This window comes from Bos indicus, chromosome 5 (genome assembly GCF_029378745.1).
Source record: "Bos indicus isolate NIAB-ARS_2022 breed Sahiwal x Tharparkar chromosome 5, NIAB-ARS_B.indTharparkar_mat_pri_1.0, whole genome shotgun sequence".
Lineage (NCBI taxonomy): Eukaryota > Metazoa > Chordata > Mammalia > Artiodactyla > Bovidae > Bos > Bos indicus.
This window is the reverse complement of record NC_091764.1, coordinates 112,111,370-112,133,924: the sequence shown is the minus strand read 5'-3', so window position 1 is coordinate 112,133,924 and position 22,555 is coordinate 112,111,370. Positions and strand designations below refer to the sequence as shown.

Here is a 22,555-nt window from a genome sequence, read left to right as displayed (position 1 = left end):
TGAAATGAAGAAATCTTTTTTGGGTTCAAGAAACCTTAAATGTCCCTGTGTGGGTGGGACTATGAGAAGAGAGACAAAGGGGAAAGAAAGGAGCAGAAGGATGAAGTCACTGGGCAGCAGAGACCTTGTTCCATGTTAAATGCCAGGAATTATTATTTTTTTTAACTTATACCAACATGAGAGTAGAAATGCAAAATAGATATAGTGAGCAATGTTTAACTTACTATGGGAGAAAAGGCACATCAAAATTTCAGTTCTGGCCAGACATTAAACTTAAGTTAAAAGGAGGGATTTCCCTGGTGGTCCAGTGGCTAAGACTCCATGCTCCCAATACAGGGGGGCTCTGGTTTGATCCCTGGCTGGGTAACTAAGATTCCACGTGCCACAAGGAAGAGCATTCGTGCCACAACTAAGACCCACCATAGCTGAGAGAGTAAATATTTTTTAAAAATGAAATCAATAATACTAACTTATGACTTTCAGTTCACTGTAAGCATTTTTACATATGCCAAGCCAAGTCTCCATCATTTGCTGCTAACCATTTACTAAAGATGCAAGGCCCTGAACCTCGTTGAACTGATAATGTAACAACAGCCCTCCCCCAAATGTGTGACTCTCCTAATTAACAGAGACTCCCTCAAAAAGAATGCCGTGTACTTACTAGGTTTCATGGCATTTGGAGCATTGGAGGGTGCAGTCCCCCAGCCTGTTGTCGACGCTCCCGTGTCATCCATCTCGCCCCACCCAGGACTGCTTTCGTTTGGCTCACCCCAAGCTGAAGTACCATTATCTGGAGCAGATGGTGTGCTTTTGCTCCAGACTGTAAAGAAAGGAGATGCATCTCAAAGAATGATTTATGAACGCTGCAGTATCCAGCAGGGGTGAAGGGAGGAGGAACAGGACCTCCTGAATTCTATGGGTGGAAATAGAAATGTGGACACCACCTACATGGAGGACACCTGGCACTGGCACTTCAACTTCTGGTCTAGTAACTCCAGCGCCAGGATATTATACCATACATGTACTTGCAAAAGTAGATGAAATTACATGTACAACAATGCTCATGGCATCACTGTCAGAAAATATTTGGAAGCAACCTAAATATCTATGAAACGGGGACCAGTCAGACCAATCGTGAATTGCCCATCAAGTGAATACTATATACGAACGAAGCACTGAAAAGACAGAAATGTGTTAACATGAAAAGTTTTGAAGAATAATGACAACAGCGTGGTGAAGAACAGTGTATATAGCACAATTTCCCCTACTGTCCCAAAATATACCTATTTTGCTATAGGTATGAACAGAATTTCTGATTGGCACACAAAGTTCTAAAACCTGCAAGGAGAGACCCTAAAGGTTAAGATTCTTTTATTTATTACTTTTTGCTTTTCTCTATAGTTTGAAGGTTTTTACTATATGAAGAAATTTTTTTACATGTTCTAGATAGGGAATTAATGAGCAAATGTTCATTTCCTTTTGTTTTCTTTTCAATATATATTAAAAATCCAGAACTAGTTAAAAGTAATCATTTCATAATTGGATTCACTGAACATTAGACTTACTTTGGAGAGTGGAAAATTAAGTATTATGATTAATTTTAACTCAAATAATGCAAACAAATTAAGGGTTCAGTTCAGTCGCTCAGTCGTGTCCGACTCTTTGTGACCCCATGAATCGCAGCACGCCAGGCCTCCCTGTCCATCACCAACTCATGGAGTCTACTCAAACTCATGTCCATGGAGTCGGTGATGCCATTCAGCCATCTCATCCTCTGTCGTCCCCTTCTCCTCCTGCCCCCAATCCCTCCCAGCATCAGAGTCTTTTCTAATGAGTCAGCTCTTCACATCATGTGGCCAAAGTATTGGAGTTTCAGCTTCAGCATCAGTCCTTCCAAAGAACACCCAGGACTGATCTCCTTTAGGATGGACTGGTTGGACCTCCTTGCACTCCAAGGGACTCTCAAGAGTCTTTTCCAACACCACAGTTCAAAAGCATCAATTCTTCGGCACTCAGCTTTCTTTACAGTCCAACTCTCACATCCATACATGACCACTGGAAAAACCATAGCTTTGACTAGATGGACCTTTGTTGGCAAAGTAATGTCTCTGCTTTTGAATATGCTATCTAGGTTGGTCATAACTTTCCTTCCAAGGAGTAAGCGTCTTTTAATTTCATGGCTGCAAGGTGCATCCCTTTAATTTGCTGATTTACATGAGGGCATTCAAGTTGCCAATGCCAAACTAAGAACCATCACCGGGCACTATATTTTTAAAAACTGTTTAAAATCGCCTCCCTTTATAAGTTTTTATCAACACTACTTTTAATTTACTAGGCATGATGTTTCTTACGGAGAAGGCAATGGCATCCCACTCCAGTACTCTTGCTTGGAAAATCCCATGGATGGAGGAGCCTGGTTGGCTGCAGTCCATGGAGTCGCTGAGTCGGACACGACTGAGCAACTTCACTTTCACTTTTCACTTTCATGCATTGGAGATGGAAATGGCAACCCAATCCAGTGTTCTTGCCTGGAGAATCCCAGGGACGGGGGATCCTGGTGGGCTGCCGTCTATGGGGTCGCACAGAGTCGGACACGACTGAAGCGACCAGCAGCAGCAGCAGTTTCTTATCCAAAGAAGGAGGGAAGAAAGTTTAATTCTGAACAACTGATTATCATGAGATAATCTCCACATGACTAAGTGTTTCACTTCCAAAGGTTAACTGTTAGAAATCATCTGGAAAGTGATGGAATACTTTGGCCACCTGATGTGAAGAGCTGACTCACTGGAAAAGACCCTGATGCCGGGAAAGACTGAGGGCAAAAGGAGAAGGGGGCGACAGAGGATGAAATGGCTGGATAGCATCACTGACTCATGGACATGAATCTGAGCAGACTTCGAGAGAGAGTGAAAGACAGGGAAGCCTGGCGTGCTGAGGTCCATGGGGTCGCAAAGAGTCAGACAAAAGTGACTGAACAACAACAACAATCTCCACATAACAAAGTTTGCCACTTCCAGAGGTTAACTGTTACAAATCATCTGGAAAGTGATGGAAACCTTCCAGATCGCAGCTTGGCTCTGTTTTCTGATGGCCTCTGCAAGAAGAGACACAGACGGCTTCCCAGTGCTGGGGAAAGAGCAGCACAGAGGATATGTCCACAGGCAGAACAGGAACGGAAATGAGGTCTATTTCTGCTCCTATTTTAATTCTTTATTTTTAAATCTAGAGCAGAGTTTGTTTGGCAAAATCTAAATGTTTTCGATTCTGCAGACCGATACAATTACCAAAAAAATAAAAAATAAAATAGGGGGGAGACTAACCCAGGGAAGCCACCTTTCCCTTCTGCCAAGAAAGAGCATTACCATGTACCACCAGCATCTGTCGTCACCAACGTTTGATGTAAAGAGAGCTTTTGTTGACAACAGCCTACAGTTAAAGCAGGAAAGAGTCTCAGAATGAAGCTAAGTTCAATAAATACCTCTTAATAAAAATGCCTTGGTTTAGGATTGATTTTCTTCAACAAAACCTGTAAGAAAAAGCCATCGCCTACCTGATGCTGATTTGCCGGTCATCGGGGTAGGCAGGTTTGCTTCTCGAGGTGCTGGGCCCCCTTGGGAATTCTTATCCCACAGATTCACATTCTTGTAGTTATAACTGTTGGGGTCTCCCCACGCGGAAGTGCCATCGTCAATGTCCATCTTCCGACTGATCGACTGTGGGGATGGCTCTTCCCAACCGCTGGGTTCCTCATCCTTGGGGGTTACTGGCTGCGGCCCGCTGCTCCAGTTGGAATTGGAAGGTCGTCCGTTGCCTGGAGGTGGTGGGGCTGGGCCTCCCCAGGAGCCAGAGGCCTCGGGTTGTGGTGGTGGTAGCTGCTGTGGCGGCGGCTGCTGTTGGTGCTGTTTGTTCCAGGAACTGGGCTGTCTGCCTGTCTCCGTCCATGCCGGAGACCTTTTGCAGTCTTCCCACCCGCCTTTGGAAGCCAGGCTCGCGTTCCCACCACTCCCCCAAGTCCCGATTTCACTCTGCCCACCTTCGCCCCACCCGGACACAGGTTTACTTGCAGCATTTTCCCAATTGCTGGTTTTCGCCTGATCTACCTCCTCTCCCCAACCATTCTTTCCAGAAGTCCATCCTTGGTTGGGCTGGCGTCCACCTCCCCACCCCTGATCCTTGCTGGAATTCTCATTCCAAGAGGAAGATGTCTTCTCGTCCGGTCGTCCTCCTCCCCAGTTGGAAGAGTTGTTGTTCTTATAGTCATTCCAGCCTCCTGTGTTCTTGGGGTCTTTCCACTCTGTAGAGGCTGAGAGCTCTCCCCATCCAGACTTCATTTGATTGCTTTGGCTGGGTGCGTCTCCCCAGCCCCCTGAGCTCTTGGTCTGTGTGGCAGCGCTCTCCCACCCCTCAGTTCCTTTGTCAGATTTCCCCTCGGGCCTTGGCACCTCTTCAACGTCCCACACTGTGTCCTGCTTAATTTGAGTTTGGCCCCAGCCAGTGTTTGAGAGCACCCTGGGGTCCAAATCAGTTCGGCTCAAAAGAGTCTGCAAGACAGCCTGACAATCAGGATGTGTGGGCCGGTACGACCGACGGCCAGAATTGTGACTGTCACTACTTCCTGCTTTGTGGTTGCTTCCAGTGCTTTGACCTCCAACTTCACTTCCCGTGGAGCTGGAAGATCTTCCCCAACAGGGAGCCTGGGCATTGCCTTGGTTTTCAGGGAGGGGGTGGCCCTTCTGATTGTCCCATGCTCCAGTGCTAGAATTTGGTTGGTTTGGACCACTCCATTCTCCAATTTTCAACTCGTCAGACCCAGTCGGCTGTTTCCATTCTCCCTGAGAGACCCCGGATGTCATTTTGTTCCCTTCACCCCATTTGTTGTCATTAGAGTCCTGAGGGCCAAAGTTCCAGGACCCACCCGTAGACCTGTTATTGTTGTCCCAAGAGTCACTTTTTGACCCAGTTGATTTCTGAACAGGAGCTCCTTTCCAGGAGTCCTCTCTCTCCTTTCCATTGTTCCCATTGTTTCCAGAATTGCTTTGTCCAGAGGCTGTGTCAGTTCCAGAAGGCCCCCTAGCTGCACCCCAAGATCCAACACTCCCAGTCTTTCGATCTCCAGTGCTTTGTGAAGGGGCATCAGTGCTCCTGGAGGCGTTCCCCAAGCCCATCCCAAAGGGCATTCCCTTATTCTCCATGGGGTTTGGTGAACTTGAGTTCAAGGAGTTAGTGTTTCCATTTTTTGGTCCATCAGTGTTATGAATTTGAGCCTGCTCTCTGCCAGAGACAACAAAATTAACACCCGCATTTTCCATCTTTGACTGCTGTTCCCTGGATGCCTGACCCACTGTGCTAACCTGTGCACTGGAATTACTCGTCTCCGTTTCCAATGCCCCCTTCCTAGAATTTCCTTCTTGGACCAGCGCTGGCCAGGCAGATGGGTTGCTATTTGGGTTAAAGTTGCTGAAGCCAGAGCCAGGTCCAATCCTCTCCTGACCACTCACATTCCTCCAGTTTCCTAGTCCACTGTTGCTCTCCGTGGTAGAGTTGGAAGATTGAACAGATTTAGCCTTAGGGTCAGATTTCCAGACCCCCAGATTACATTCGTTCCCGGAACTTGCAGACTGGCACTGGCTCCCTTTTCCTTTGTTACTAGTGGTGCTTCCTGGCAGAGTGCTCTTCTCAGAGCCAGGGTTTGAGGCACTGTTGTTATCGGTGGTGTTTTCGGAAGAAGACTCAGTGTCTTTGCTGGCAATGCAAGGCCACTCTTCCATGTCAGACCCGTCTACAATCACCTTGTCCCAGATGTGAATGGGGTTGGGGGAGGCGCCGCTGTTGGAGGAGGCTCCCGGGCCCCAAGTGGAATTTGCATAATTTGAAGCAGCAGCACCTCCAAGGGTTGACTCTGAGAAAGAGATGGTGTCATTAATCACAGTGGCACGTGCATCATCTCAACACCTCGAGCTCAAACTGCCCCAAAAGTGAGCTCGTCACTTCCCCACAAACTAGTTCTCTGCCCACTGCCTGCCTTGCTTAACCGTGTCATGCCTGTCTGAGAAGACGCTTCTGTCTTGCCTGGCTGGTGTATTTGCTAACTCCAACCCCCAGGGCCTCTCAAAGCTACCCTCGTGCTACTTCCAGGGACAGAGAAGGAGCTTCCCGTATCTTGAGACAATGCAGTAAATAGCCTATCCTTGCTTTACAGCTACAACCCACTCTAAACACCCCTAGTATTAATAAAGCACACCTTTGATTAAATCACTGCTCTATGGAGAACACTGGAGAGTTTCGTAGTGCGTAAGAATAAAGCTAAACTCTTGGGCCTGAGGTCTGACCTAGATGCTCCACAACCTGGGACCCACTGACTTTTCCATTTTCCTCTTTCCCTGCTTTCTCTGATGATGCCCACACTCTACAAACTGCACCTTCTCACCCCGGCTCCATTCCCCATGGGCCTCTATTGTCTTTCCTTGGGAATTCACATACTGAAATCTATCCATCTTTCTGGGCCTAGTTCAAGTGCCACCTCTATGAAGTTTTTTTGAGCTCGCCACCTGAAAACAGCCTCTCTCTGTCTGGAGCTGTTTTGCTCCGTGTATTGCATTTACCTCTTCCTTCCCTCACATGAATGCCCTCCAGGCAGAGACCTATCTTGCTAACGTTTGAATTCCATGTGGCAGCCAGGGCACTGCTGCTCAGTAAGCAGCTGCTGAATGATGAATGCCCACCCAGCTAGATGCCGGGGCAGACAAGCATGAATCAGTCTGTATGCCCAAGGAACTTGATAAAAAGAGTCTGGCTCAGAGCATATTTGATTGGTGCGGGAGGGAGGGGGAATGACCTGTTTTTAAGACCAATAATTTCCTCTAAACTTATTTCAGTTCTTTTTAACCAAACAGCTTTAAATCAATATGAAGTTCAAAAAAAAAAAAAAGCGCCATATAAAGGAAGGAAGCGGGGAATCTCAAACTCCTGAGATCAGGGGCCTCCTCGGTTTTAAGAATGTAAACAGAAGAGTGACTCATGCTGGACCCACGTCTACGTCCAGGCCTGGCGAGACTCAGCTGCTGAAGTGCCCGACACAAACACCCCCTCACACTTCCCTTTGCAGCTGGTGACGAGGGGCCAGGAAGGAAGGGCCAGGAGGCCTTTCTCTGTCTGGGCTGGGCCTGTCCTGACGGCTACCAAAGGAAGCCTCATGAACAGGGCTTGTCTCTATATGAAGGCCTGTGTCACTGCCAGCTTTCTCTCCATCTTTACTTTGCACATAAGCTGGTAAAAGAAAATTCTCTAGGCAATTGTATGTCCAAATTAGAACTAGAATAAAGCATCCTACCATTAACAACCACCAATTCATTGTCCTTGCCAATGCTTGATGGTCTTCAAGCTCTGAATTTTAATGTAGTCTCAAAAAAACATTTGTAAGAATAAGTGGAAATCTTTTGACAATTTTTTAAAAAATGGGGGATGATATTTGGAAGTTCTTGGCTGTTGGCTGTTAAGTATTCATCTATTAAAAAACTCTCAAAACTTCCAGCAGAGCCCTTCAGGTAAAGATTCCTTATACCTACATACCGTTTTTAACAGAGCTCAAAATCCAGGGCTCTCTATAAAGAAACATTGATCTTAGAAATCTGGTAAAAGGATGGCATTATGTGGAATTCCCCCTAAGTTCTCCATTATAATCTAAGAGACCATTCTCTCTCTGTTCTCAGAGCTCCAGGAACATAAACATGCACGTCTTGAGATTCAGAACCAGCCTCTACACTAGTCTCATTTCTAGTCGCCCCAGTTCACACCTGAAGAGGCACCTGGAGCTATGGGGGCTTGAATTGTAATGCTCTCGTCTAAGAAGGGAAAAAAGGAGCCAAAGAATGTGGACAAAGAGCAGCAGGCCAAGAGCACACTCACCAGACCCTGAAATCCAGTTTCAGGAGAGAAATGCTGGTACACATCTCACACTGGGCTCCTCCTCCATCTTCTGAATAACCCCAAGAGTCTACAGGAATAGTCACCCACTCCAGTGTTCTTGCCTAGGGAATCCCACGGACAGAGGATCCTGACAGGTTACAGCCCATGGGGTCGCAAAGAGTCGGACATGACCCAGTGTCTAACACTAACTAAGTCTGCATAATCAACGCTTCTTGTGGACAGTAGACAGGCAACACAGAGTGGCGTGCTGGCCCCCTGCAGCCGCCCCGGGCCCCCTCGCCCCGTCCGCCTGCCGAGGCGCGCTCACCTGGCGCGGTCCCACCCTCGCTCTGCAGCAGCGCTCCTGTCACTTGTGCGTTGTTGGGGTTTGCTCCGGGCGCCGAGGGAGGAGGCCCTGCCCCGCCCCCGAGGAGCATGCAGGACGGTGGAGGGGGCTGCCCACGTTTTAGTAACACTTTGTGGTCCTGCTGGCAACGGAATCGCGGCGGCACCTCCCGAGGCATGTAGCGGGCGGCGCTTGGCGGTTGTCCGTTCGGCACTGCCACCCTTTTGGCATTGTTGCCACCATTGACTGGTGGCGATGGAGAGCTGCCAATTGGGCTGGCGGCCGCTGGTTGGCTTAAACTTGGTTTCGTCACTTCGGGCACTGAAAGAGAGAGATGAGGAAACAGCCTTTGAAATCCAGTGTATTTTTATGAAGATTATTTTTTCAAGAAAGTGTCCATGAGATAGGTTCCAATAAGACAATGCTCCTTTCATCCTACTCTGAGGGACATGATGTTTCCAGATCCTTCAGCACCTTCAGTTTACTGGAGAGAGCTAAGGGTGGAGAGTGACGGTGACAAGGATTCAAACACTGCGCTATCACAGAATGACATTCCGTTAACTAAGGAGGAGAAGGAAAGAAGCACCATTCACTCCCCTAAATCAATAGTGGAGCCCTCTGAAGGGCTGCCTAGCAGGTCAGGTGCACACAGACCCCAGGCAAAATCCCTGGGGAAAGGTTCAAGGCTCTCAGCCCAACAGCCCTTTCTCTCCATCCACATCCTTAAAGAAACTTTACCCAAAGTCCCTGGACTAGGTATGCTCAGCCCCCTTCATGTGTATTCCTGGACCATGTTGTCCATCTCTGTGCCACTGAAAAAACTGTTTATATGGAGATTATCCATTTGTAGATCCTTCTCCTCACCAGGTCAGAAGATCCTCAATGGCCAAGAACCCATCTTTCACCTTTTTTCCTTAGGGCCCGGCACAAAATATATCCCCTAAGGGGAAACCAGGCTTACAGAATCTCAAGATCAACGTGGTTTTGGTTTCTACAGCCAGCTGAACTTAAAGACACTTGCTTGGCATTCTGTGTAAATATTAGAAATGTTATAAATCTCTTTGCTTTTATTAAAAAAAAATTAAGTGGACCTTATGTGTATTTTTTTCAACTATTCATTTAAACGAAAAATTTCAAAATGTAGATATTTTTCCTGTTTAAATATTTAAGGTTTCCCTCCCTTGTAAAATGGCAAACAAGAAGGATGGGAGGAATATGTGAGATGACTATGAAGCTCTGCTGGACCCTCTGGCTTCCCTTTCACCCAGTGGAGAAAGTTCTTCTGGACTGGCAAATCCCTCACTTCATCCTACCAAAAGACTCCACCCTTTCCAGGAAAATCTACCTGGCAGCACACTCTGGCAGCAATACAGAAACCATCAGCCTGGTAATTCCAACGACTCTGAGGCCAGAATCCCTGACCCCCAGAGTCATGCGAGGGCCAGCCGTGGTGGCAGTATTGTTCTGACTGCTAAAATGATGCTGGGTCAGCAGGTTGTTCACTGAACTGGCTCCGTTATGAGAGAGATACATCATCAGAAATCAGGGGGCCCAATCTACACCCGCTGAACACTGGGGAACATTATGAGTAACAAGAAGAAAAAAGAGTAAGAGCCTGAAATAACTTCAAGGCTTAAACCCCTGGTCTAACCTTAGCCAACCATGAAGCAGTACTGTGCCTCCCAGGAAGGAAGGGAGGTGAGAGGATGAATGGATAAATAAATAAATATATTTCTCAAGAAAATAAATAGGCCATTGCCTAATATTGTGTTGACCCAAAAGTTCATTTGGGTTTTTCCATAACATCTTACAGAAAAACCTGAACTAACTTCTGGCTAACCCAGTATTATTAATGTAGTGGACTTTGCATGACTTATAAAGACCAATGTATAAATGACTGACAAATGGATGAATACAGATGAATTATTTAATGATTCATTTTCTATCTGTGTCTGGAAGATTCCATAGCACACGGCATTCCCAATCTCCTCTCCTCTTACTATGAGAATAAACAAGAAGCTGATGAAGGCTGGGGAAAATTCTTCCCAACTAGCTTTTAGGCCAGAAGGAATTATGTTTCTACAGGGCCACCCTTCTATAAAAAGACTAGAATCTCCACTTTAAAGTAACCAGGTTTGTCACTCATTTCCCTAGAATAGAATCAGACATGGTAAGAAGAGCCTATAGAGCTGAGATCTGAACATCAGTTGCCCCAACTCTGAATCACTCATAGCACAGTGGAAGAAATCTGGTAGACATCCTACACTGTATAAGATTCCCTGCAAAGCTCCCAGGGCATTTCCCCACCATCACATTAGAGGAACAATGGTCCATAAGCAATAAAGTCATATTAAAACGGGGCTACCCCTTGACTATCCTTCCAACACAGTGCTCCCTCCTAGGAGATCAATCATTCAAAACTCTAGGATACTGTCAGAAAAAGCCTGCCTGCAGTACATGTTAAGAGCGAACTGTTTCAGAGCTTGAATGAGTTTTTACACTCTAAGCACTAACTGGAGAGCAATGCAGAAGTTAGGCAGGATGTCCAAGCCAACCTGCATCCTGAAGTCCAACTAGAGACATCAGAATCCCTGCAGGTATCATGTCATACTCCAGAACATCAGGGATAACTGAGGAGAGGGAAACTATGATTAAGTCTGAATTACTCTTCAGGTCGTCTCTTTTCTCTCTGAATCTTAATGGTTTGCAGCTTGTGGTACAAATATTTCTGAAGATGAGCTGCTCAAAATAAAGGCATAGTTTCTTATTTTCCAGAGAAAAGGTCTGTGGCTTAAACCTGATCTCTGCTTCAAAGGGGGAATAAAGACAGTGTGGAAAAAACTGGGTATCCTACTTTCTAATTTCCATTCATTTACTTCCAAAAACCATTTACTTCCTCTAATGATTCAATCTTCTCCCCTTCTCTGTTGCCATTATTTTATACCAATCTCATCTCATCTTATAGTCTGAACTTCTAATTGCCTCTACTTCTGAAAAACTTCAATAAGATGCTTTTTCAGATAAGAGTTTTCTTAAGAAAATTCTGAGATGGGCAGGACCAATAAACTATTTTCTTTAAATACCTTGATGGTATCAAACATTAAAAAACAAAACCAAAAAAAAAATCTTCCAGTAATCTTTTAAAAGTAATAGTTAAAATACAAACATGTTCTACAAAAGACATTATTTTAGACTGAAGAATTTCTTGGTGAATAATAATTAGTGCAATACAAAAAAATCTTAAAGACTGATGACACATAGAGTGGCCGATGCAAGCTCAACACTGTTCAGCAACCTCTAAGCACTGTCTCTGTTTCTTTACCTTCCACTCATTCCCCAAACTCAATGCACACTGGCTTTCCCCCAAATCATCTCACTGGAAGCTTCTCTCCTCATTAAATCATTAGTGATTTTGTTCCCAGTTTAATGGGAACTGGTTGAACCTCGGGGGTGGGGGTGGAGCCTGCCTTAAATATTAATAAATTAGACTAGTTGTTGTTTGTTGTTTTAGTCGCTAAGTCATGTCCAACTCCTCTGTCCATGGAATTTCCCAGGCAAAAATACTGGGCTGGGTTGCCAATTCCTTCTCTAGGAGGTCTTTCCGACCCAAAGACTGAACCCCCATCTCCTGCACTGGCAAGCAGATTCTTTACCACTGAGCCACCAGGGAAGCTCAAATTAGAGTAGACCCAAGGTTAGTACATGCAGCCATGAAATTAAAAGACTCTTGCTCCTTGGAAGAAAAGCTATGACCAACCTAGACAGCATATTCAAAACCAGAGATATTACTTTGCCAATAAAGGTCCGTCTAGTCAAAGCTATGGTTTTTCCAGTGGTCATGTATGGATGTGAGAGTTGGATCATAAAGAAAGCTGAGTGCCGAAGAATCGATGCTTTTGAACTGTGGTGTTGGAGAGGACTCTTGAGAGGCCCTTGGACTGCAAGGATATCCAACCAATCCATTTTAAAGGAAATCAGTCCTGAATATTCATTGGAAGGACTGATGCTGAAGCGGAAACTCCAATAGTCTGGCCATCTGATGCGAAAAACTGACTCACTGGAAAAGACCGTGATGCTGAGAAAGATTGAAGGCAGGAGGAGAAGGGGACGACAGAGGATGAGATGGTTGGATGGCATAAGTGACTTGATAGACATGAATCTGAGTAAGCTCCAGGAGTTGGTGATGGACAGGGAAGCCTGGCGTGCTGTGGTTCATGGGGCTGCCAAGAGTCGGATGTGACTGAACTGAACTGAAGGTTATTACGATGAGCACCATGTAGTGGCTGTAATAGGATTTCTGGAATAGACTCAAAGATAAGCGTTTTGGCCAGTGGAATAAAATGGTCCATCATCCCAGACATGATGATGGGAAAACATTGTTTTTTCGTTGTGTCCCAGGTGGGTAAAGATTATGAATTTGCTTTGGACAACAATATCTAAAAATTTTAATTTATACTGAGCCAGAAGTTTTTCCCTGTTTGACTCACCAACAGACATTTACCAAGGGAATGCTAAGTGTCAGGCACCAAAGTCCTTCAGATCTTTGAAGTTATCAGAGCCTCCCCATGTGAGAAGCCTTTCCTTGGGGGTTAAACATTCCCTCCCCCCTTCCAGTGTCTAGTCCTCCCAGAGGGGACAAAAGTTTCAATTCCTTGATTGGTCTGACCCAAACTTCTCAAGGTCCATCCAATAGAGGTTGATCTCTGTTTCTTTCCATAGAGTGGTGCCCAGTATAGGAACTGCAAATCCCTGCCAAGATACTGTATTTCTAGTAATGTAGCTTAAAGTTGTGTTTCTATAAATCAATTATTTCATATTAGTAACTTCCATTAAGCCAACTGTCACCCTAAAACCTAGTACCTTCGCAACAACACTAGATGGTTAAGTCCAAACCCTTCCATTACACAGTCTACCTCTTTAATCCTAATTGTATCCTTCATCCCTGTTAAATCTGGTCTATTACATCAATCCTACAAACGTGTCCAATTCCAAGACCAACACCCAACAAACAAGATCAGTTGCTACCTAAGTACCTTTCAGCATCTGTTACCTGAGTAGCAGGCCCAGTTCCAGCCCATGCCCATCACCCCCACTTGAAAGCCCCGTTCTGTTCTCTCCAAAAATCCTCACCCTTTAAAAAAAAATGATGGAGGATAAAAAGTATACACTGAATCTACTTTTCCTCCAAAATATGGACAAATCTTACTTCAGTTCTCTCTGTACAACCAGAGCCTTGACACCAACACAGTCTTTTCTTTTTTTCTCATAGGATCTGCTGGGGAAAGAGAGGTGGATTCAGAATTCAGGGGAGGCTGCCCAAGGCAGGCATCATCTTTGGGAAGAGGAACAGGACCCAGAAACATCAGCTGAGGGAAGAGGAGTGGGATTCGGGCAGACTCCTGGGAACAAAGATGAAGATATGGCTGTAAAATAGGATAAAAAAAGGTAAAAAGATCAGGGCCTCCGTTTTCTTATGGTCTAACATATCTCAGGGATAATTTTTATTTTTATTCTCTGGTTTTAACAATTAAATCCATTGTGAGACTCAAAACAGGCTCTCGGCTCACTTCAGAATTATTTTACTTTAATTTTTGAAGGGAATATGGAAACTGTGAAACTGTACTCCATTTTATGGTAGGTATAAGAAAAACCCTAAACAGAGGGAAACTTTGGTAGAAGTAAAAAAGAAAATTTAACTTTTAAGGCTTTGGCAGAGGAAAGAGGAATGTGATTCTAAGAACAGACCTGGTACAAATAAAAAAAGAAAGAAAAATCTAGCGGATTTTCAGTTTTCCAATAGAAACACCACTTAACATACAGAGCAGCTTGTTTCAACAGCTCAACTGGTCCTTGGCTTCACAAGTATTAAAAATTGTGGCCAGGCCCAGGAACCCAACCACTGTGTTCCAGTAACCACAGAGTCTGGATTTTTTTAGGAAAATGCCAATTTTCTCATCTGTTGTCCCCATAAGTCATCAAAAAGTCCTATAAAAACACTTAAATGCCAAAGTCCTTTCCTAGATAGTATGTTGGTTTAGAAACTATGGACACTGTTTCATGATCAATAACTCTATTTCTCTAGTAAAGTATAATTTATATTTCAAACAAGTAATTTACAGAGATACTTTCAAAATAATGCCTATTTCCAGGTTAGGAATTGACAAAGTACAAAGGGAGAACGCTATTTAACTAATTAAAATAATTACAACTAGTAAGTTTTGCTCATTTTATAAATCAGTACAAAATTCTAGACTGTTTTCTCCTTTGAAATGCCTTTCTTTCCCTTTTTTCTTTTTTTGGCAGCACCATGAGGTATGCATAATCTTAGTTCTCCGACCAGGGATCAAACCTCTGTCCCCTACAGTGGAAGCATGGAGTCCTAACCACTGGACCACCAGGGAATTCCCTGAAATGCCTTTCGATTAGAAATATATGGCAGTAATGTCTACTCATCTGAGAATCTGTTTTCCTGAACTAAGTTTCGTAAGAAACTAGTACTGCCTTTATTAGTCTTCCGTCACTGTGTGACATGCTTAGTCCAACAAAACAGAACAATGAAGAAACCAGTCCTCAGTGAAGCTCTCATCAAGCCGTGGCTTCTCTATGACCCTATCTTCCCCCAGGTTATCACAATTCCCTTCATCTAGGACAGTGGTTCTCAATCTGGGACACACTGTGGTCATCTACAGAACTTCCCTAAGTACACCTGTTATGGCTGTGGCTTGGGACCATGAAGGTGTGGGAAGAGAACAGGCTTGGGTGTTTTGACAGCTCTATGCAGATAATTCGAGTGCATATGCTAGGAGAGAACATCATATTCAAATGGGCGAGGATAGAGGCTACAACACTGGTCTCAAGGAATGATGTCTCCCGTCCTTAACGGGATTCACCAAAAGCAGGACCATCACCAGACAAGACCGCATAGTCAAAAGTAACAGAGGAGAAAGAAGTGAAAACACACAGACCATTAGAGGTTAAGAATGACCTCAGGGATATCTGCTTCTGTTTACCACATATCAGTATTTTGTAAGAGGTAAAGTACATTATCTTTTCAAAAAGCATATTCCAGGCTCTAGCTCAGAAGACAGTGGGACCATCCTAAATATAACACTCGTTTTCATACTCAATGCCTGTCACGGATCAAGATGGCTAACAACTCTCTGCAGCTGCGATCTGTAAAGTAGGGGCAAGTGTGCTGCTTTTGTTATCGTTCTAAGAAAAATTCTGAAAAGGTTCTGTTCAAAATCATGACCTCCTTACTTTTAAAATGGGGAATTACTCTATCTACTCTCCTGCCTCCTGAAGAAACATAAGGCCAACTAGAAACACTAGTATAAGTACTTTTAGTCTGTCATTACTGCTCTTCAGTGACTGCAGACAACCAACCGTACTCTACACCCACCCTCACGCATCAAGTGGATTGGAGGCTGAGTCAGCAAGTGTAAATCTAAACACAAAAGAGCACAAATCGAAAAAGAAAGAAAAAGAAAATCTTACCTTTGGTTTTTTGTTCCGTGACCTACAAAATAAACAGATACAGGTAAATGAGACTTGCTTTCTAAACCAGCATATAAGATTACTGTAATTCTGAAACCTCAAATAATTCAAGCTGTCAGATACATAGGCAGAGCTAAAATTCAGAAAAAGTCAGCTCAGACATCCCTCTAAAGACAATGGCCATATGTCTGGCTGTAACTTACATGACCGTCATTATGAAAGAGTCCAAAAATTAAGACAAAAAGCATTCACTCTTGATAAATAATGAGGTCCCTGCACTGGGGATAATGTTTCCCATTCTGACATCCAGAAAAGGAAATGGATGTAAGGCCCAGGAACAAAATTAACCACAGATACAAAAAGATTTCCCTGTGAGTATGGACCCAGACACCTGACTTCAAATCTAGAAAGCAAAGTTTAAGGGCCCACGCTCAGAGGCATCAGAGATCACAGTAGGAAAGTTGGATTCAAAACCAAGCTCTGCCACCTCCTGTCTGTGTGATCTCAGTTTTCTGTTTATCTGTTGAATGAAGATAATAACAGTTATCTCTCTGCAAAGGACTGCTGTAAAGATTAAGCCAGATAACCTATAGCAATGCTCAATAACTGTTTGCTATTATAATTATCAAAGTTTATAGAAAATTTAATGTGAAATAAGATTGAAATCATAATGTGGCTTCCCAGGTAGAGCAGTGATAACGAACCCGCCTGCCAATGCAGGAGACATAAAAGACGTGGGTTTGATCCCTAGAATGGGAAGAGCCCCTGGAGAAGGAAGTGGTAACCCACTCCAGTTTTCCTGACTGGGAAATCCCAGGGTCAGAGGAGCCTGACGGGCTACAGTCCATGGGGTTGCAAAGGGTCGGACATGACTGAGTGACTGAGCATACAGACAAACATAAATTTGAACAAATACAGACTACTTTGTTGAAAGTATTTCTTTATATAGTAACTAATACATTTCTGGAAGTGATTAGCCTAAAAGGTTGGCCATCCTAAATATAATAATGGGTTTTGAGAGTTTGGAAATGATGACTAGGAGCCACATGGAAAACTCTTCTGCTATTAAGAGGGGAAAATAAAGGAGGGCATCTAATTATCCATGCCCTGTAATATTTAAACAAAACCACAAAAGGTCATGAATAAGAAAACATTCCAAAGGAAATGTACCAGAATTCCAACAGGGGTTAAATCACATTATTGAGATCATGGGTTATTTTGACCCCTTGTTCCCAATTGCTAATCTTCAAAAAAATTTTTTTGTATTGGTCCTCCAACTTCTGTAACCAAAATATTCCTATAGAAAAGAAGAGCTCTGATTATTTGTGGCTGGTAATCATACTAAGTTACCGCTCTGGACGTTCATGAAAACATGCTCATCTTCGGAAGGTCTGTCCTGTGGCTAACCAGCCCGCTTCAAAATGGATTCCAGCACACCACTGAATTAAACAATCCATTTGGACGACCTCCTGGAGTATTTCTTACATTCTTCCATTAAAAGCAAGCTAATTCAGCTGTACTGAATTTGTGCTAAGCAGCCTCTTAAAATGAATGTTTCCCAGTACTAACTGTTACACAGCTCAGTTCTACTGTATAATTTTTCTGTAACCCCACCTATCCAAGAATGAACTGATTTGCAACCACATATCAATTCCTTACGGCAATTTATACCACAGTAAATAAATACTTCTTAGAATGCCATCTGGAAGATCAGTTATTACAGGAAGTCAATGTCTTCCCTAGCTGTAAGCAACAAATCCAACTAATGTCAAATGTGTCTTAAAATGTGGGTTCTTTTAAAAGTGTTGTCCCCCAAGACGGTGAAAAGCTGGATAATTAAAGCATGGGTTCTGCTAACACTAAACAATGATCCTTGAGCAGCATCAGCCTAATGAATGCGAGGCGAATACTTCTCAGACACCTCCCTCATAACTGGAAATCTAACACCGTTTACTCAGGGATGGTTTTAGAAAGAGCAAACCGCCATAACCACTGAGAACAATGGGAAAGCAGCTCATTTTAATTTCTATGTATAAATTTAATTTCTATGTATAAATAATTTAATTTAGCTAAATAAAAGTCAGTTCTTCATGAACACTGTGTTGCTAGCATTCATTCTTGACCATTTACTTACTAAACAAACATTTTTTTGAGTAATGCTTTTGTCCTGGGCACTGTCCTAGTTACTGGAAATATAAATATGAATAAAACCTCGAGAAACTTACAGCCAGGCTAATGGGGAAGACAGACACGAAGAGATGATTATAAAGCAATGGGGTAGGCCGCGAGCAAGATGTGGAAGCACTAAGAAGAGGCACCACACACTCTGACTGAACGAGTGTGTGACCCCATTACAGGGCCACTGGCACATTCTCTACAATTCTTTGCATCATAGCACATTTTAAGCCTCTTAGTTGAGATGCTGTCTCTACAGTGAGGTTAAAAACCACTAAGACAGTCACATGCTGAGCTTTGTGCTTGCTCCTTAAAGTGCTAAATCAGAATCTAATTCTGAAATTATACAATGGTTCAGGATGGTAAAACAATATCAAAGACCATGTGTCAAGCTTAGACCCTGTCCCAGTCAATTTAGAACATTTTTGAACAAACGTGACCAAATTTTTATTGTTCTTAATTAACCATGTGAAAATTCATTTACAGTGATACTTCTCTTGGCCATAATTTTTAAACCAGTTCTTAATGCAGACCAAGCACACAGGGTAGACAGTCCAGCTGTACATACGAAATTCTCTGCACAAATAATCCCCATTCACTCTTGAAGGAACCCACACCATCTTTTATTTTAAATCATTTTTCTATTAGGGGGATCCACAACAAAAGTTTACAGATGCACATTATTAGTAATCACTTCTAGCATTGATATTTCAGGTTAAAAGACACTGTTACCTATGTGAAAAACAAAGATGAACTGTCCACAAGGCCCAAAACACTCACTCTATTTGGCATTTTCCTGTTATCAGCCTTTGTTCAAGTTCCCCAGTGGAGAGCTTATAACCATGCAGTCCCACAGACTGCAAAATCCATTTCTTGTACCAATTTAGTGGATGAAATGGGAATGCCCTAAGGAAAGAAAGCCTCACTGAGCTTCACTCTCCCATCACTCCCATAGGACAGTCAGTATGTGTGGCTACAGGGGCAGCGCCTCTGACAACCCAGAGATGGTGGCCCCACAGGTAACAACTTCAGTGACATGGAAGGTGGCTGTGTCCACCAAGTATAAAACAAGCCTCTGGGTTGTCATCTGACATTTTAATTCAGAATCTGTCCCGTCATTTTAGACAGTTTCAACAAGCTCAGATTAGAAGCAGGTATCCTAACAGCATGAAGATGCGATGGTGAGCCCGCCACTATTAATAAAGCCAGAAACACAATTAAAAGCAGACAAAACCTTAAAGAGTAAAGTAGTCTACTACGGCACCAAACAATAATGAATATTCCTTTTAATTAAGCCTTGAAGATAAATTACATTTCACATGTTTAATGCAGCAGGGTCACATGCAATCTAAGCCAGAAAATATTTCCAGTATTGTGTCTTATGCTGGCACTCCTACGTGATTTCAATAATTCAGAGAACAGAATTAAGGGAAATGCTATCTAACGACGCAGGGCAAACTTGCAGTGTCCCTTGAGTTTGAATGCCTTGAGTCTGTTCTAAATCTAGAGTTCCCTCTGAACCCTGTTAACAGTTGCCCCCCTCCCTAAACCTAGCTTCAATAACCTGGCTCCATAGCAGGGACCCTCAAACCTGCCTCATGGTGAGGGTCTGCTTCCCAAGTGTGTCAGACAGTGGTAACAAGAACTGGAGGCAGAGCAACTCTGCCAGGCACTTTGCAAAGGCGGCAAAGCACCGCTGCCGAACCAGAGCCCATCAGGTGAAGCTCTTGAAGCTAAAAGAGCAGTGAGGGCGGGCAGTCAGCTCAGACTGTGGCCAGGGCAGAGGGGACAGGGCAGGGAGGTCTAGCCACTCTCTGTTCCCCACAGCCCTGACAGCTGACATCGGTCGGTTCTATGTCTTTTTTCCTTTTAGCATCTCTTTTTCCCTAAGCAAATGCCTCAAAGCCATGAAATACTATCTCCTTCAGAGCACTAAGCAGGCCCACCAGACCGTCTTTTAATTAAAAATCATATATATTTATTTATTTCTTTGGCTGTGCCAGGTCTTAGCTGCAATAGGTGGGATTTTTAGTTGTGGCATGCAAACTCCTGTTTGTGGCATGTGGGACCGAGTTCCCTGACCAGGGATCGAACCCAGGCCTTTGCATTCGAAGCACAGAGTCTTAGCCACTGATCCACCAGGGAAGTTGCGCTCCCCCTCCCCCACCAGATCCTCTTTGAGGGAGGATTCTTTATGGATTTTGAGGGAGATTTTTTTTAATGGAATTATCAAAAAAGCAGACTCATATAAAATGACAATGTAGGTGGACCAGAAGGACAATATCAAGGCAAACTCTAGCAAGCTTTGAAAAATCATTCCATAAACTTGCTTAAGAAAATGGAGATTAATTACGATACAGACAAGGAAACACAACAAGCATTTAACTGTTGGTAACTCTCCTGCTTTTCTTGATATTACTCACTGTTGTTTTCAATAAAATCGGCTGCAGCATTAATTTAACATCTACTTCACGATAACCAGTGCAGGTCTTTAACTTTCTCCCACTTTCAAATCTTAAAGCTCTCAAGGAAACTAATCCCTCAAGTAGCATTATTAAGATGTCAGGCATCCAAGACAAGGCAACTCATTCTAGATTTTCGGCGGATGTAAAGACAGACATAACTGATTAAACCCACCTTCTGAGTGGCTTCTTTTTTCTTTTTATCCTCTTTCTTCCTTTTCTTGTCTTCCATTAACTGTTCTTCCCTTTCGTGCTCCTTCTCTCTGTTAAAGTAATGCCATGCCACAAGGTTATACACCTATACCCACAGTCTGTTTGTGTAGCAAATTAAATGCTTACAGATGGTGTGCAAGGCGACAAACATTTCATCTCTGACCGAGCAGAGCACAGTACTCCGTTTAAGCTAGCAGGATACATAAAACCTAGCGTATTTACTTATCCTCCTTATTTTGGTCTGTAACCCCTTTTGCAACATGATATTAAGTTTGGTTTTAAAGAAGTCCAGTAAAGTGAGTTTTTATAATATCTTTCTAAACACACACACATGGTTATTGTATTTCCACTCAGCAAAGAACCTAATTTGAATATATGACAACATTGTGTTGGCTTCTGACAATACTCCTCACAAATAATGCAGAATATATGACTTCAGTTACAGTATACAGGTATTTATCATAATTTAGGTATTTTCCCATGACATCTTCAGAGCAGTGAATATAAAACCCTATGTTCTAAATTCTGTATTTTTCTTCTACATTATTAACACTGTATGTTTTACATGTTTTCTACTTGTGTTTTTAAGGCTGTATTGAAGGTCCTTTAAATCCATGTATTCCCTATTAGGTGATTTCACAGTTAGGATCACCAGGTTTTGCTCTCCTCAATTAAAAATAAAAATAAGCATTCTAGTTGGAGAAATATGTACAAGAAACTAAGATCATGTAATTTATCCCTCACATTTGAAAAATAACTGCAAAATGCCATACTTACCGTATTACCTAAAATATTCTTACATACAATCTAATATTCTAATATATGTAGAAAGTTGACGACTTCTACTTCTATGTATCAACTGGGAAAAACACATAAACAACCACTGGCGCTTACTTCAAAACTCACAGCTGGAAACCCCAGATGCCAAGCTTATTGAATTTCAGAGCTGGAAAAGAGAGTTAGAAATCAAGCTCTCAGTTCCCAACAACTGACGAGATGCCATCTGCAATACTTGTGGTTTTAGGGGGTCCGACAGCAAATCCATGGTTTCATAGATTATCACTTAGATAAAGGCTAAGTTGAAAGTCAAACAAAGAAAAGCGTTAAATGTCTGCAGACATGGCAAAAACCCCAATGATGGTTCCTGAAGGACTCAAGTTTGGGGACTGAAACTCCCTCAACCTACCCAGAAGGAACCAAGGGCCAGCACTGAGGCACACTCCCATGAACAGGCAGTGACACTTCATTTACAGAAAGTAAGAACTGAACACGCAAACGAAGTGTTTTACCTATACGTCACGTTTTCAGTGGCTCTTTCTACATTCACAGATGCTGCCCTGTCTCCTATACTTCTGGGCATAAATACACAAAAGCCTAAAGTGCACAATTCACATTCCAACACAACGCCATGTTGTTGCTGTCCACCTTGTTTAGTTGCTAAGTCGTGTCCAGCTGTTTTGCAGCCCGATGGACTGTAGCCCACCAGACTCCTCTTGTCCATGGGGTTTCCCAGGCAAGAATACTGGAGTGGGTTGCCATTTCCTGCTCCTGGGGATCTTCCCAACCCAAGGATCGAACCTGCAACTCCTGAATTGCAGGCGGATTCTTTACCACTGAGTCAACCGGGAAGCCGAACATCCATGACAACTTAAAAACTACAACCAAAGAAGAGATTTTATTATAATTTCCTTAGGCTTAAGGCTGTTTTCTTTGGAGCTGGATTATGGTGTACATCAGCCTAAGTGTGAAGTTCCTGGTGAAAATCTACTTGCAGTCGTGTACTACTTTAAGAAAATGGATTTATGAAAATTGGCAAGATAGATGCTGACCATCTAAGGGAGGCTGGCTGCAGATCCTGTTATATTTGGCTCTTAGAACCTCTTGCTTCCTCTGGCTGCAAATGGAAGGAGAAGATGGGGTTCCTCGTGACCCAGTTACTGTAACTTGATTTCCATAT

General features: G+C 43.3%; 1 protein-coding gene across 12 annotated transcripts in view; it reads right to left on the bottom strand.

Moving 5' to 3' along the window:
* Window positions 1-22,555, bottom strand: part of TNRC6B (trinucleotide repeat containing adaptor 6B) — a 262,610-nt gene that overhangs the window by 57,208 nt on the left and 182,847 nt on the right. For 9 of the 12 annotated variants that reach the window (XM_019961842.2, XM_070790452.1, XM_070790450.1 and 6 more), the window contains 5 exons: window positions 20,561-20,648; window positions 15,749-15,770; window positions 8,234-8,572; window positions 3,551-5,899; window positions 662-820 (listed from right to left, as the gene is read on the bottom strand). In XM_019961842.2, coding sequence (XP_019817401.2) covers window positions 662-820; window positions 3,551-5,899; window positions 8,234-8,572; window positions 15,749-15,770; window positions 20,561-20,648 — 2,957 coding nt within the window. Of the gene's footprint in view, window positions 1-661; window positions 821-3,550; window positions 5,900-8,233; window positions 8,573-13,457; window positions 13,527-15,748; window positions 15,771-20,560; window positions 20,649-22,555 lie in introns of those variants that run through there. The other 3 variants (XM_070790456.1, XM_070790457.1, XM_019961844.2) reach the window with 3 other exon arrangements.